We start from the raw sequence: 14,685 nt of genomic DNA on the forward strand, positions 1-14,685 counted from the left end.
AGGCCAGATTTGAACTCAGGTTCTCCTGAATCCAGGGCTGGTGCTTTATCCACTTCGTCACCTAGCTGCCCCTCTATCAATTTTTCTTAAGTAATTTACTTAGTCTTACAAAGTGGGGGGGATAGACTTATTTCTGATTTGCAATAGCTGATTAATGAATATTATGTATAAAAATAAAACGTTTAAATTAGATTGAATAACTTCATCTCTGTACTTTTGTGACCAAGTGTTTAGACTAATGTAAAATCAGTTCAAGGCTTTGAAGTATAAAGCTAAAAGGCTAGAGCAAAATGACCACTTGCTAAATGTTGGTGGTATATTTAATAACATTGTTAAATGTAGGAAGCAGTCACGTTTCATGAGGCTTCAAACCTAGTGAGAGGAGAAAAAGAATATAGTTGAATTAAACCAGAAGTGTTACTGGTTCACAGAACCCAAGGAGACTAGAATAGCTCTGGGACCAAATCAAAGGATCTTAAACCTGGGCTTTGTGATAGGGAAAAGGTGGAATACAGTGGGTGAAGACTGACCCAGAGTCTCATCCATATTTGTAAGAATTATCCTAGGGAGCCTTTTGCCTTTGTTCTCTTACAACCAATTTCTAGTACCAATTGGAAGGTCCCTCTAATGGATTTGGAAAAGCACACTAGAACTGAACTGGACCCTATACATTTGTTTCCCAATAGCCATGGAATGTGTTTTTTTATAGTAATAGCTCAGAGCTCATACTTGAGCCTCTGCTGTCTGGTGCTACTTTGGCTTTTGTGGAAGCTAGTTTGGGTCTGGAGGAAAGAGTTTGGATAGTGTTGACTTATACTCTACCTCTTGCCATTTGTTCTTTGGAAAGTCTTTATATGCTGGGCTTAAAATCAGATTTTTCACCAAAAGCCAGACACTGAAACTATTTACCATCATGCCTCCTTACCATTGTGTGTGTGTGTGTGTGTGTGTGTGTGTGTTTGGTGGGGCAATGAGGGTTAAGTGACTTGCCCAGGGTCACACAGCTAGTAAGTGTCAAGTATCTGACGTCAGATTTAAACTCAGGTCCTCCTGAATCCAGGGCCAGTGCTTTAACCACTGTGACACCTAACTGCCCCACTTGCCATTATTTATGAAGTTGCCACAGAAAGCATCTTGTTTAATTCCTTTTGTTCTCTGTGATTTGCACACTTGTAAATTGAAAACCCTTATCCAATATAGCTAAGTAGTGTGATATCTATATTAATTTAAAATATTCTATTTAATTTTACAGATATTCGCGAATGAACTTGTCCCCAGTATGGATCCAGGTGGTGGAGGTCTTGGATTGCAGACACAAGGATCCAAAGTGCCCCATACTATGATAATGCAGGATTTTGGTAAAACATTTTCATTTTTTAAAAATTATAGCTAATAATTATAGGTTAGACGTCTTTCTTTAAGCAGTGGTTCTTTAATCCAAATGCACTGTTTCATTTCTTTAGGCAGAACTAGCCATTTCTGTTTTGTTAATGCGTCTTTTCTTGTACTTGTATGTGTTAGGTCTTTGGGGAAATTTTTAGAATACTGTACTGTATATTTGCTTAGAAAATGAAATATGGAACTAAATTCAGCATTAACTGCTTAATGAGGTTACATTTTGTCGTTTATGTCTGTGCTTGCATACATGAAATGCTTGATGAATTGGTTTTCTCAAATACCCAGTGCTTAATGAAGTTAGGAGGGGGAAGTGCTTGCACTATGTCAAAGAAACTGAGTGATCACTGAGGGGGGAGTGTAGGATACACGGTTTTCCCTATGGTAATCTGCAGCTTTGGTTGCTGGAGTTTTCTTCCAGCATGAAATGCTGGGAGAAATGAGAGAAATGGATCTTTGACTTATTTCCTTTATGGGAATTGAATTGAGCAAGCATTTATTAAGTGCTTACTTATTAGGTGCTGGGCACCTTTTAACAGAATCTTAGCCATGGCCATTTCAAGGTGAGTGTTAGAAAAGGATGCCATTGATGTGCAGGAAAGCTGTGGTCTTAGAAGACCTAGTTCAAGTCTCATCTCTGACACTAGTTATGTGACTTTGGGCAAGCCTCAGTGTTTTCATCTGTATTGGGGGCAGGGGGTGGGGGGTGGGGGTGTGTGACAGTGCTTGTGTTACTTTCCTTTTGAGGCTTTTGTGAGGAATGTGTTTTTTAAAGGGACAAATCATAACCTTGTGAACTCGTGTAATAGTTATTTGTAACACATTGAAAATCACCAGAAGAGCCACGTTGAACTGTATGAATTTTGAGTAAATCAAAGCAACAGAGTGGGGACCTTAGATTTTAAGCTGGGAAAGCCCTTAGAGGTTTTCTTGTTCAACCCCCCTAATCCTTCAAATGAGGAATCTGACCCAGAGAACAGAAATGACTTGCCTCGGGTCGCTTTTTCTCCATATTCTTCAGTCCTAGAGAAGCAGGGTGACATGGAACTTAGGGCTAAGGGCAGAGGATTGTGGGGCTGGACAGACAGACTCAAGGTAAGATGGGATGTTACAACCTAGTCAGGAGAGATGAGGGTTTAGGGGAAGTTGGGAAGGTTGAAGCTCAATTTGAGTATGAGAAACCATTTGAAGAGAGTGGAATTTGGAGTAGCACTGGCTCTACCAGCAGAGGGAGAGCCTGGCCTCTTGGATCCCTTCTTGCTAGAGATCTCCAATCCTGGGAATAGGAGATTGGCTTGGAGGCGAATTGGATATCGAAGTTGTAGTGACTAGAAGTGAAGAGAACTCAACTGCTGAGTGGTGGGTAGGTGTGGAGAAGAATGGAAAACAGCTCCTAGAAGCAGAAGAGAATTCAGTGGGGCCTGACTTGAAGTGAATTGTAGGGGGCGGGGCTTGGGTCTTAGAGCAGCAGTAAGTCATTGGTGTAATTAGGATAGGGCACTGGACTTGAGGCACGAAAACCTAGATTCAAGTACTGCCTGTTATTGTGACCCTGGGCAAGTCACTTAACTGCTCTCGGCCTCAGTTTCCTCATCTGTAAAATGAGGTGTGGGGGGGAAGGGAGGGAGGGACTCACTGGCCTTTAAGTCCCTTTCAGATATGAACTCTGCTAAAAAGATAAAGGGGTGAAAATTCCATTGTGGGTGGTTTCCCTGCTTGTCAGAGACTTGAACTAGTAGTTTTCAAAACTATGTTGGGAAATGAGTGGGTCAGGATATTCTCACCCATCACTCTCTCAGCTCATAAATGTGGCAGAGAACAAAATAAGTTAGTATTATGGTTCCCCAAACGTTCCTAAAGACCACTTCCCAGCTTGTATCTAGAACCCTGGCAGAGAATTTCTGTGTGCTTAAATTGTTTATCGACTGAATCTAATCCTTTCACTTTACTTGGTGATTATATTATGTAGATTTTTCTTTGTAAGGGCAAAAAATCCAACACTGATCACTTTTTCAGAGTTTCTTTTAACCACCTTTCTACCCTTTTATATACTTTCACCATCTTCAGGTTTAATTCCTGTGTTAAATCCCTGTAATTTCTTTCTTTTTGGCCGCCAGGAAAGTAAAACTTTTATCTTGACATATTTTCATGGCACTAGAAATAGTCTTGAGTTTTCTTAAAGTCATGACAGCTTTAGCTTTGGCCTGGAGTTCCTAGATTTCCAAATGATATTTTCATAATATCATATAAAGTCCTCTTTTAAAAAGTTGGAGAGTGTATGGTAACTCTGAACTTCTCTTGGTGTGTATATACCAGAGTTTTGTTTTTGTTATTTATAGTTTGGATTTCTGTCTCCTAAATCTCGCCGGTAAATGAATCCTATATTTAGTAGAAGCAGGCCTATTTTCTGTTAATTTTCCAATTAAACTTGAGGTGGCTAGTATTTACTCATATGTGCCTTTGAAGAGGGAGTATTAAATAAAGCTTACTTTTTAACTTGTTCTAAACTCTCTTGTGTGACAAGGACAACAAGTTTTCAAGTCATCAATGTGCCTAGCACAATGCCCTAGAAAATTAGGTGCCATAAGTGCCCTTTTTTTGTTGTTGGGGAAAAGGTGATGATGAAATGCAAGAATGTTTGGTGGCTGAAATTCCAGCAGAGATCGTGTGGAGTCAAAAATAAGACTTTTATCTTTGGGGAAAATTGCTATTAGAAATTTTAACCCTGCCATAGAAATAAACAATAAATATGAAGTATGTGAGGAAATGTGAAAAGACCTGTATACGGTGATGTGGTGTGAAAACAACCTGAACTATATATGCACTGATTACAACTATATGGGGGTGGGGGGTGGGGGGTGGGGGGTGGGGGGTGGGGGGGAGAGAGCCAGGGGTTACTGAATTTTTTCCAGTATTGGAGAACATCACAAGAGCTTCTCATTTCCTTGTTTGTTAATTCTTTTTCTTCTGCCTTGTCATAGGCTAGGGTGCCTGGGTAAGATTTTTCAAATGTATTGTATGTTTGATTGTTTTGTTAATGGTTATTATGTCTTTTGTTGTCGTTTAAATTTAACCCTACTAGCTTCTTCCCAGGCTTCCTCTGAAAACTTTTACTTCTAGTATTACTTTTTTTTTAACTTTTCTGTAAAGATTGTGTACTGATTTGTTTTCTGTTGGGTTACTTACTGGTCAGCAACTTCAAGTTGAGTTTCATTTGCATTGGTAATATTTAGTTCCTTTCTAATATGTTTCAGCATTTTATATTGTTTTAAAGCCATTTATAAATTTTAATTAGAGAGCAGTTAGACTTCATTTCAGTCTAACTTTTGTATGTAGGGCAAGTAAAAGAGCGAGACAATTAAGGAAAGGAATCTTGTAGGATATAGAAGCCAGTCCTGGATAATCATGGATTATCTCAAATTGTTTCCTGTTAGCTGTCTGTGTTCAATTACAACAGGCATTCCTCATTAATATGCAATAAGGAAAATTTTGGTCTAAAATGAAGTTTGGTAAAGTTAATTTGATTTTTCCCATTGATTTCCATTATAAAATTGAAGATATGCTATGCTGGAAATAGTTGTCCCTTGGAAATTAAAAAGAGAAAGATCACAGTAGGCCTTTCTAAAAATATAAAGAAAAAAAGATTATCTTTCTGCTAACATTAACAGTAATAACTCAGTATTAACAAAAACTATTCAAAATCCTGGAACTTTAAAAAGTGGTTTGGCATGAGACACTGGCAGTATCAGAATCTCACTCTACTGTTCCCACTGTAGAGGCTACAGATCTTGACATCTACAACCTTTCTTAACATTTGTAATTTTAAGTTACAAGATGCAAATACAACTTGCTCTGTCTGGATCTGTTAAGACTGGATTTGATTGACATATCCATATTCCATCCAGATAACTGTAAGCTTTTTTAGGAGCCTGCAAAGACAATAGAAACACCAATCCTGGCTTTCTGGGAGTATACCCAGAGAAAAGGTTATCAGCTTACATGGGTCTTTGTATATATATATATAGAGAGAGAGTTCCAGGCCTGTGGAGGGGCAAGTGGGAAATGTGACTGCTTTGTCAACTGCTGTGACCTGATATCCAGCCCTTTCTTTACATTTTAGGTTTCATGAGAGATTGGAGGGGGTGGATCAGATTGTGCAGCCTTGTCTAGCTAAAGGGTGTTTGGTCAGTGGGAAGCAAGAGAATGATAAAATTGATGTCTTTATAGTGCTTCAAAGTTTGTGAAGCCCTTTTTACAGGCACTATCTCATTTGACCTTCACAACCTTGTGAGACATAGGGTCCTGAAAATGTTAATTCTCCCTTTACAAAGGCTCAGAGAGGTAAGTGACTTGCCCACAGTCACACAGCTAGGAAGCAGTGGAGACAGGATTTGAGCCCAGGTCTTCCTGACTCCAAGTCCAGTACTCTCTCCACTATGCCATGCTGCCTCTCGAGATCAATGTGGTTGTGCTGTAATTTAATTTGCATTGTACCCACATTCAAGATACCTAGTCTGGTAGTGGTTTTTACACTGATGGCAAGAACTACACTGGTAGAAAAATGACATGCCACAGTAGAAGTTTACTGCAGTACCCTAGAGAGCTTCGATTTCTAGTTGAGCCTTAAACCCTGTGCAGGAAATCTCCATTATAGCATGAATGCTTTATCAATGGTCATCCAGCTCCTTCTTGAACACTGAGAGTGACAGAAAGTTCATTACCACATATGTTTTTTGGACAGCCCTGAGTGTTAAATTCTTATGTGGAGCACCAAATCCTAGAGCCAGGCACACAGCAGGGGTCTAGAAAACTGGATGAATCATCTCTCTTTTTCCCGTCCAAGATGCAGGGAACACAAGTTTTGGCTCTCCCTTCCTGAATTTCATTAGCATTTATAGTCCCAAACCCACAAACTGTTCAAATGGCATAATATTCTCTTACTGTCTATCCCAGGGACTTCTCTACACTTGTTTTTCATCTCTACAGTCTCCATCCTCACCCTTGCCCTCCTTACTCTCAACAGAGCACCTTCCTTTCTTTCTACTTGGCTAGAATCTAGGATACACAGATTTAGCAACCTCAACAAGCTACTTTGGCCCCCACTCAAAACCCCTCATCCACCTTGGAGAGAAGGATATGGAGGTGGCCATGGATTCTTAGGGACTAAAGCAACAGAACACATGCTTGGGTATGGATTGTATCTCCCTGACTGGGATTACTGAGGCATCTTGACACCTCACAAGCCACCTGCTGAGTGGTGTATTGGAGGCAGGGGTGGTGCTGGCAGTCTGAATAAGGAAGGTCCTTACATTTTGGTTTGGGGGTGCTACTATAGAATGAAGTTGTAGTTAGATTATGAAACATGTTGGGGGAGCTGGAAGCACTAATCTTGAATGTGCTGCAAAAATAAAGAGTGATTTCATCTGAGTAAATTGCCTCACTAACCAACCAATCCATCCATGAGCTGGGTACATCAATCCTAGGGAGTTTGCTGAGGCACTTAGGGGTTAAGTAACCAGTCTAGGGTCACATAACTAACGTCAGAGAAAGGATTGGGGCCCAAGTCTTCTTTTTTTGTTTTTGTTTTTGTTTTTGTTTTTTTAAGTGAGGCAATTGGGGTTAAGTGACTTGCCCAGGGTCACACAGCTAGTAAGTGTTAAGTGTCTGAGGCCGGATTTGAACTCAGGTACTCCTGACTCCAGGGCCAGTGCTCTATTCACTGTGCCACCTAGCTGCCCCTGGGGCCCAAGTCTTCTTGACTCTAAACTCAGCACTTAGCCTTAGGCATTTTACCTCCTAGGAGAGGATAGTGTTAAACAAATTTCTAAAGTTCTGCTTTTTGTAATAAACGATTGAAATGTGCCCTCAGAATTCAGTCTGATGCCATCCTTGGAGTCCACCACATAAGACTGCCTGATCTGATGTGCCTTTGGTACCTAACTCACTAAGCTTTCTTGGGTGAGGTTTGAAACCTATCTACCTGAGGCCAGATTCCAGCCCCTAATAATGAGCTAATAGCAGGGCAGGACATCTCATCTGATCTGATCTGATCTGATGATTGATCATCTGTTTCAGTCTAGTGCATTGAGTGGGCTCAGAGCCCTGCCTCTGACACTAGCTGTGTGAACTGGGGCAGGTTAATTAACCACTTTGTACCTACGTTAAGCAACTCCTTAGGGGTAAGCTACCAAGTCGGAAACTGGTGGTAATTTGCCTGGAGAGAGGAGCCTTCACTCTTCGTATAATTAACTTCAGTTTTTCCAAGTCTGCATTATCCTTCAGAATCTTGCTTAATTTTTATGATTACCTAAAGGGAATTCCTTGTTTTATTGCCCTTTATAGAAGTGGTCCTTCCCCCTCATTAAACCCCCAGAGATTTCTGTAGAAAACACTTAGTTTTACTTAGTTGAGGCCCATCCCTCTGCCGACAAGGAAAAGAAACCTGCTTATACATACTTGCTAGTGATGCAGTTTAGTGACAGAGCACAGGCTTCTGTTGGGTGGGTCTAAGAAGTCAGTCCACTCTTGCTCAGCTGGTGCTTACCTATCTGTGGCTTAACTTTAGGTGGAGAAGACAAGTTTCTTAATCTTCCTGGGTCATGGGCTCCTTTGGTAGTGTTGGTAAATCCCTTCTGATAATAGTTTTTAAATGCCTAAAATACAGTACATAGGATTACAAAGGAAATTAACTGTCTTGAATTACAAGTCTGAGAATATTTAAAAAGCAAGCTCATGGACATTCCCCCCCCCCAACCCCCTTAAGACTCACAGGTCCAAGAGAATCAGGAGATTTGAGTTTGCTGTAAGGTGCACCTGCAGATGCTCAGGTGGATTTGGGACCTGTATGCATAGGCTGGGGTTGGACCTCTAGGCTTCTCCTAGAATCATCTGGAATTACTAAGTGAGGTCCTGCACTCAGCCCCCTTTTCTGGCAGAAATGAAACTAGCCTCCAGGAGCATGAGGAAGGAGGGACCTCTGGTATTCAAGTGCTGCTGTCCCCCTAAAATCATTAAGCATTGTAGCTTGGCAGTTTTGCAGCATAACTTGTAAGAGAAGAAAAATTGGAAAATGGAAAGAATCTGCCTTAGTGCCTACCTTATGTATAACCTTAACTCATTTCATAACAGATGTGTTTCTAAAAAGTTGGGGAATGTAGTCAAGTTGGATTTGGAGATGAATTTTCTTAATTCCCAAGTCATTTTCTTCAGTTTGTTCCTAACATTGTAGCTTGACTTTCTTTTGCCTCATTAGCCTGTCATGGTCTGTAATCAAACACTTGAGTGACAATTTGGCAGTTTTATCCTGAGCAAGTCCCTTAATTGCTCAGTGCCTCAGGTTTAGACTGTGAGGTTGAGCAGTTGCTGACCTATGCTGGTAGAGGGAGTTTTCTTCCCCATTGATAGGCAGTTCTTAAATTTTAGAAATCCAAATGTTACACATCCGCTCATTCTTTACTCAGATGTATCATGATGTTTTTTTTAATCTGTGGAAGAGGAATATCTTGATAATTTTAATTTTGGTTTCTTATAGTACAAAGAGAGGGCAGTATATGAGAGAGGAATAGCCTTTCAGTCAAGAAGAAGTGAATTCTGGTGTTGCTCCTTAGACTTATTCGACTTACTAGTTATGCGAGCTCACATTCACTAAGCTTTTCAGTACCCCCAGGCATCTCTGTAAATTATGGGTCATTTATACTGAGGATGGGGGGGGGGTTGAGGTTGTTTTTATATTGATGAAATCAAGTCAGAACCCTTCCCCCAAAAGTGCTAGGCCCTGGGAATACAAAGAACAGCCTGCTGGGGCAGCTAGGTGGTGCAGTGGATAGAGCACCGGCCCTGGATTCAGGAGGACCTGAGTTCAAATCCAGCCTCAGACACTTGATACTTACTAGCTGTGTGACCCTGGGCAAGTCACTTAACCCTCACTGCCCTGAAAAAAAGAAAAGAACAGAACAGTCTGCTAAGGTAATAATTAGCAAGTGAAAAGAAAATATTTTGAATCTGGTGAGTTTTGTACTTTGGCTTTTTTAGTTGATACCCCTTTCCTCTAAGGCTCCTGGACCTTTCTGAGGTGGGGTAAGTAGTTGTAAATTTAGGTGGAAGTGTAACATATTTGGAAGGAGAAAAGGAGAGTCAAAACGCTGGAAGAGACAAACCACTGGAAAAGATTATCTTGATGATTGTTAAACTTTGATGGCCTTTTCTCAGTCTTCATTCATAATTGTAGCTTTTGACTACTAACTACTCCTTCGATCTCCTTTTCTGGCTCATCATTCTCTCACCCGAGGTGTTTTTCAGAGCTCTCTCCTGGACCACATCTCAGGCACCTGGCCTCCTTCTCTCCATTCTCATAGCCACTACCTGAGTTAATATCAGCATCACTTCTTGCCTATAGCTTCTTGCACTAGCTTCTTAATTGGTTCCCTATGTCTTATCCCTCCCCTCCAATCTATCCCCTTCACAGCTATTAAAATAATCTTTCTGAAGCCCAAGTCTCACTTGGTTACCCCCTTCCCTGCTCAAGAATCCTCCCTCTAGAATAAAATGTAAACTCTTGGTTGAGCATTAAAAACCCTTCCATCTGATTGGAGCCTTCTTTCACGTTGCTTCCTGATTGGGGTACTCCATTTCCAGACAAACAGGTGCTCCCCATACTTGGCATTCTATCTCCTAGCCCTCTGCTTGTGTACACAATCTTACCACTACTTCTCGGGATCCTTATTTTTTCCAGGGTCAAATGAGATAATGTATGTAAAAGCAAGTACTATAAAAATAAAAGCACCAGGAAGGGTTTGACTAGGGTCCTCTTTTCCAAAACTACCCTGATTTTTAGTGGTTTTACTGAACTTCAAAGTGCCTTTTTTTTTCCTCTGAATTTTCAGAGAAAGAAAAAACCCCAAACCAACTTTTTCAGACCAAAGAGCTCAAGAAATGAAACATGCTTTCAACTTCTGGGTCCAACAAGTCTTGTATGTTAAAGACTTTAATATTTGTGATTAAATAATGTCATTTTAAAAAATTAAATTACTCCCCCCTTTGTTGTAACAGGATTTTACCTGCATATAGTAATCCCACCTTGCCACTAAAGTCCTCTTCTGCTTCCTCCTTGTGGCAAGGAGGTACTCCCCGGGTTCTCAAAGGTAGAAACTCTGGCAGCTCCTACCAAGCTGGAAGGCTTCCAGTTCGGCCCCCAATGACTGTTGTTCCAGTACCAGTCTAGCTAAGCCTGGAGAAGGCTCCACAGTGGCCACGGCAACTCTAGAAGACCTACTAAGTCTTGGAGTTGAGATCTTCACCTTTCTGTAAGTGGAGGAAAATACACTGATGAAATTGTCAAGTTGTTAAAGTATTGGATTCTGGTGATTACAGTGCCAGCTGTGTGAGGAAAAGGGGTGTTTCTGGTGTTATTTAAAAGACAAAATAATTTATAATCTCATTAATTCAGATTCACTAATGATGAAATATGTGTGTGTGTGTATGTGTGTGTAATTCTTATTGTTGGTCTCTTCTAGAAATGTATAGAAACACTAAAGGCCTACAGGAGCACTAGTGCTTTGGAGCGGTCCACTGTTTGGAAGAAGGGGCTAGAAATTGAAAAGAGATTTGGGAGTTAGGTGTTCAGAGTGCCATTGGTGGCCACTAGCCACCTCCTAACTTGTTAAATTAAACAGTAAGTTACCATTTTGGTCTGAACCTAGGCCATATTTCCCCCCTTCTTCCCTCCCTTACCCCAATCTGGCTTGTGTAAAACCTGCGTGTGGCCTATGATCTGTATTATTTTTCAGCGTTTACTTCTATATATATATATATATTTTTTTTCCTTTTAAAGAGCATTTTAGGAGGGTGTCCTATAGTTGGACCAATATTGTAGAGATAATGAAAACTGCTTAGGAAATAGCACTCAATAAGTTACTTTTTGTTATGTAAAATGACTCCTATGAGAAGGGGTTTGGAGAAAACATTTAATGTACTAGATTTTTCTTTGTAAAAGAAAAAAATTTGTAACTAGATAAATAAGGCAGTATCTCCCCTCCCCCAGGTGCCTTATGGACATATCTTTGTCATGCAGAACACTTTGTTGAAAGACGGTTGTATTTACATAGGATATTAATAGTCAAAAGGGGTGCTGACCATGCTGTTTAAAAAACAAATCATTTGGGGCAGCTAGGTGGCGCAGTGGATAAAGCACCGGCCCTGGATTCAGGAGTACCTGAGTTCAAATCCGGCCTCAGACACTTAACACTTAGTAGCTGTGTGACCCTGGGCAAGTCACTTAACCCCAATTGCCCTGCAAAAAAAAAAAGGGTAGAAAACAAAAAACAAATCATTTAAAATAAAAGCTCATTACTGCTTAGTCACTAATTTACAATTAATACGGACATGGGAGAATTGCTAGACCTAAAAGGTAAAGGCGTCTTTTCTTTCTTGATTATTTTATCAAGCAAGGTCAAACTTAAAATTTTAAACTTCAAAATACTTCCTCTGAATTTTATGAGTATTATTTGAAATGGAGGGCTTTAAAATAAATATGAGTAGTTTGGTTTGGTAACCAGGGGCTCCAGGAATGAAAAAGATGCCTTTATTTTCTGGGTCCAGACCAGCAATTCTTGTGTGTTAAAGTACTTCATATTTAGAATACATTATTATATAATGTAGACCTATCATAAATAGTACTTTCTTCATCAAATTGCTGCGTTCTGTTTGTTAGCACTCATATCTTCGTTTATACTACTATGTTTGGAAAATAATACAACTGCATTTTAAACAAAAAAATCCTTTAATTCAACCTTCACTAACTCTTGCTGTTCCTCGTCTGCCCCCCTTGCCAGTTCCAAGTTAGTGAGATCTTATTTTAGCTGTCTTGTCAGTCATTTCTTTTTTAAGGGCAGAAACTTTATGCTTGGCCAATTCAAGTTACAATTTTTTGGGTTTTTTTTTTTTCATTTTCTGTCATTTGTTGGATTAAGTATAGTACCTGTAATTGAGTAAATAACCTTTTTTTCATTCACAATTGTTTGATAGTGTCTGGAATGGCTGGTACTGCTCGTATCGACGGAGACCATATTTTTGTATCAGTTCCTGAAGCTCTATTAGTTTCTGATGTTGTCACGGATGATGGGATAAATCTTGATCATGGCCTTGCATCTGAAGTTGTCCAAGGGCCTGATATCGTCACAGAAAATGATTTTGTAACAGAAGGTGTGTTTGTTCCTGAATCTGTTCTGGAAGCTGATATTGCCATTGAAGAAATTTTAGATATTAGTGATCACATTTTGACTTCTGACCTAATAACAGAAACTGTTAGATTACCTGACCAGATTTTTGTGGCTGACCTTGTTACTGGTCCTGAAGGACATTTGGAACATGTGGTCCAGGATTCTGTGTCAGGAGCTGATTCTCCCACAATAGTATCAGAGGAAGTTCTTGTAACCAATTCAGATACAGAAGCTGTGATTCAAGCAGCCAGTACTCTTCCTGGTTCTACGGTTGCTATAAAAACTGAAGATGATGATGATGGCAAGAGCACTTCTGAAGACTACTTAATGATATCTTGTAAGTGAAATCAAAGGTAGATAAGTGCCTGGGAGATGATTTGAACTAGAAGAGGGTTGGGGGGGTCTGCACACAGTAAAAATCATGGTAGACGCCTTTTTGAAAAACAATTTGTTGTAAAGTTGTATTTTTGTGAGATGCTTTTGGATTCACTAAGTGAAAGTCATGCTGCCAAATGTCATTCAGTAGCAGAGTAGTATTTATCTTTTCTTCCATTTTTCACATGTTTGAACCTGGAGAATTTCTCAATTATGTGTTGATGTCTCAGAGAACAGAAAAAAAAAATGAAGGCATGGAAGTTATATAAGAAAATTGTGATGGCAGAAATACACACACACACACACATTAAAAAAAAATTCTTTCAAGACAGCAGAAAGAAGGTCATATCTTTTTCTTCTCAGCCACAAATTTCTCTTCAGTACTGTCAGGTACAGAGGTTTTGAGTTTAGTTTTATTTAGGGACTTAAGTATGAACTGCTATTTCAAAGTAACATTGCAGATTTCATACGTTCTCCTTCCTTTCAATAAAGACTTTAGACCAGATTCTAAACTTAGATGTGGGAGCCAGCTCTCCCTGTGTATATCTAGATTGACCTCTCTTAAGTGTCTTGTGTGTATTTGATGTTTTTAAAGACATTTATTGGGTTTTGAAGTGCTTTATGAGACCTTCTCCACCTCCTTTTGGGGTGATGATATAAAGATGTCCTCTTAAGTAATGGTTTAAATTTGAGCAACTAAGAATGCTGAGCCTTTGGGAGACAAAGGTCAGTTTATAGATCTTGAACTAGATGGAGTTTGTCACCCATGGAGTTTGGCCAATCTTGTGGGCTTCTAGAATTGGCATTTGCTGCTTAGAGGGGTTTGGAGTACAAGATTTTAACATGCATTTTGGGGAATGTGTTAACTGTGTAATTGTATGGAAGTATGGATTGTTTCTTGTGACTTTTATCTGTAAGAATAAGCAGCATATTCTGTAAACGCACCTTGTAAGTATAGCATCTTCAAACTTTTGTTATTTTTTTCCCCCAGCCAAGGTCTTGACATTTATGAGCTGGAATATTTCTGTATTTACCAGGTGTTCAAAGAGCACACCCCCAATGGCTTAGCTTTTTAATTACATTGGTGCAAATGTATGTATCTTAGGTGTGAACTCTTTTGAACCAATTCCTTATCTTCAACTCTAGCATTGTCTTTTGAATAAACAAACTTTGTGACAATATGTAGTTTCCATGCCTAAGTATGGCATGACTTCAAATGGGCATGAGTTTCGTATAAAAATAATTGGTATTAAAATTTTCAAGTGAAAGGTAAAAATAAATACTTGTAAGGAAAGCAGAAATTAAAGCATAAGACCAGGCATATTTTGTAATATCTGGTATATTTGATGTCACCAAGACAATGTTCCCTCTTCCCCCCATTGTTTTCTAGGTATGTTAAGAGCTGTACTCAGAGAAATAATCTTTTACTATGTCATATAAATAATCAGCATCAAAGGAAAAGGATTTCAATTCTAAAAATTGGATTAACCTTTAAGAATGATAACACAAGAACAAAGCATATTGTTGTAATTGCATGTATTTTTGTTGGAGGTTGAGTATCTCTTTGTATTAGTGATATTTAAATTGAGATTTTATGAATGATTTTTTTTAGTCTCTTTCTTCTTTCCTCCATTTCACTTCCTATTCTTCTTGGGCTGGGCCCGGTTTGCTTCTACTGGCTCTTGAGTCTTTCAGGGGA

At 39.5% G+C, this 14,685-nt stretch overlaps 1 protein-coding gene across 7 annotated transcripts in view; it reads left to right on the plus strand.

The window, feature by feature from the left end:
* Positions 1 to 14,685, plus strand: part of ZNF711 (zinc finger protein 711) — a 114,777-nt gene that overhangs the window by 79,028 nt on the left and 21,064 nt on the right. For 4 of the 7 annotated variants that reach the window (XM_043973859.1, XM_043973860.1, XM_043973861.1 and 1 more), the window contains 2 exons: positions 1,253 to 1,358; positions 12,418 to 12,948. In XM_043973859.1, coding sequence (XP_043829794.1) covers positions 1,253 to 1,358; positions 12,418 to 12,948 — 637 coding nt within the window. Of the gene's footprint in view, positions 1 to 1,252; positions 1,359 to 10,907; positions 11,066 to 12,417; positions 12,949 to 14,685 lie in introns of all 7 variants that reach the window. The other 3 variants (XM_043973864.1, XM_043973863.1, XM_043973865.1) reach the window with 1 other exon arrangement.

This window comes from Dromiciops gliroides, chromosome X (assembly GCF_019393635.1).
Source record: "Dromiciops gliroides isolate mDroGli1 chromosome X, mDroGli1.pri, whole genome shotgun sequence".
Lineage (NCBI taxonomy): Eukaryota > Metazoa > Chordata > Mammalia > Microbiotheria > Microbiotheriidae > Dromiciops > Dromiciops gliroides.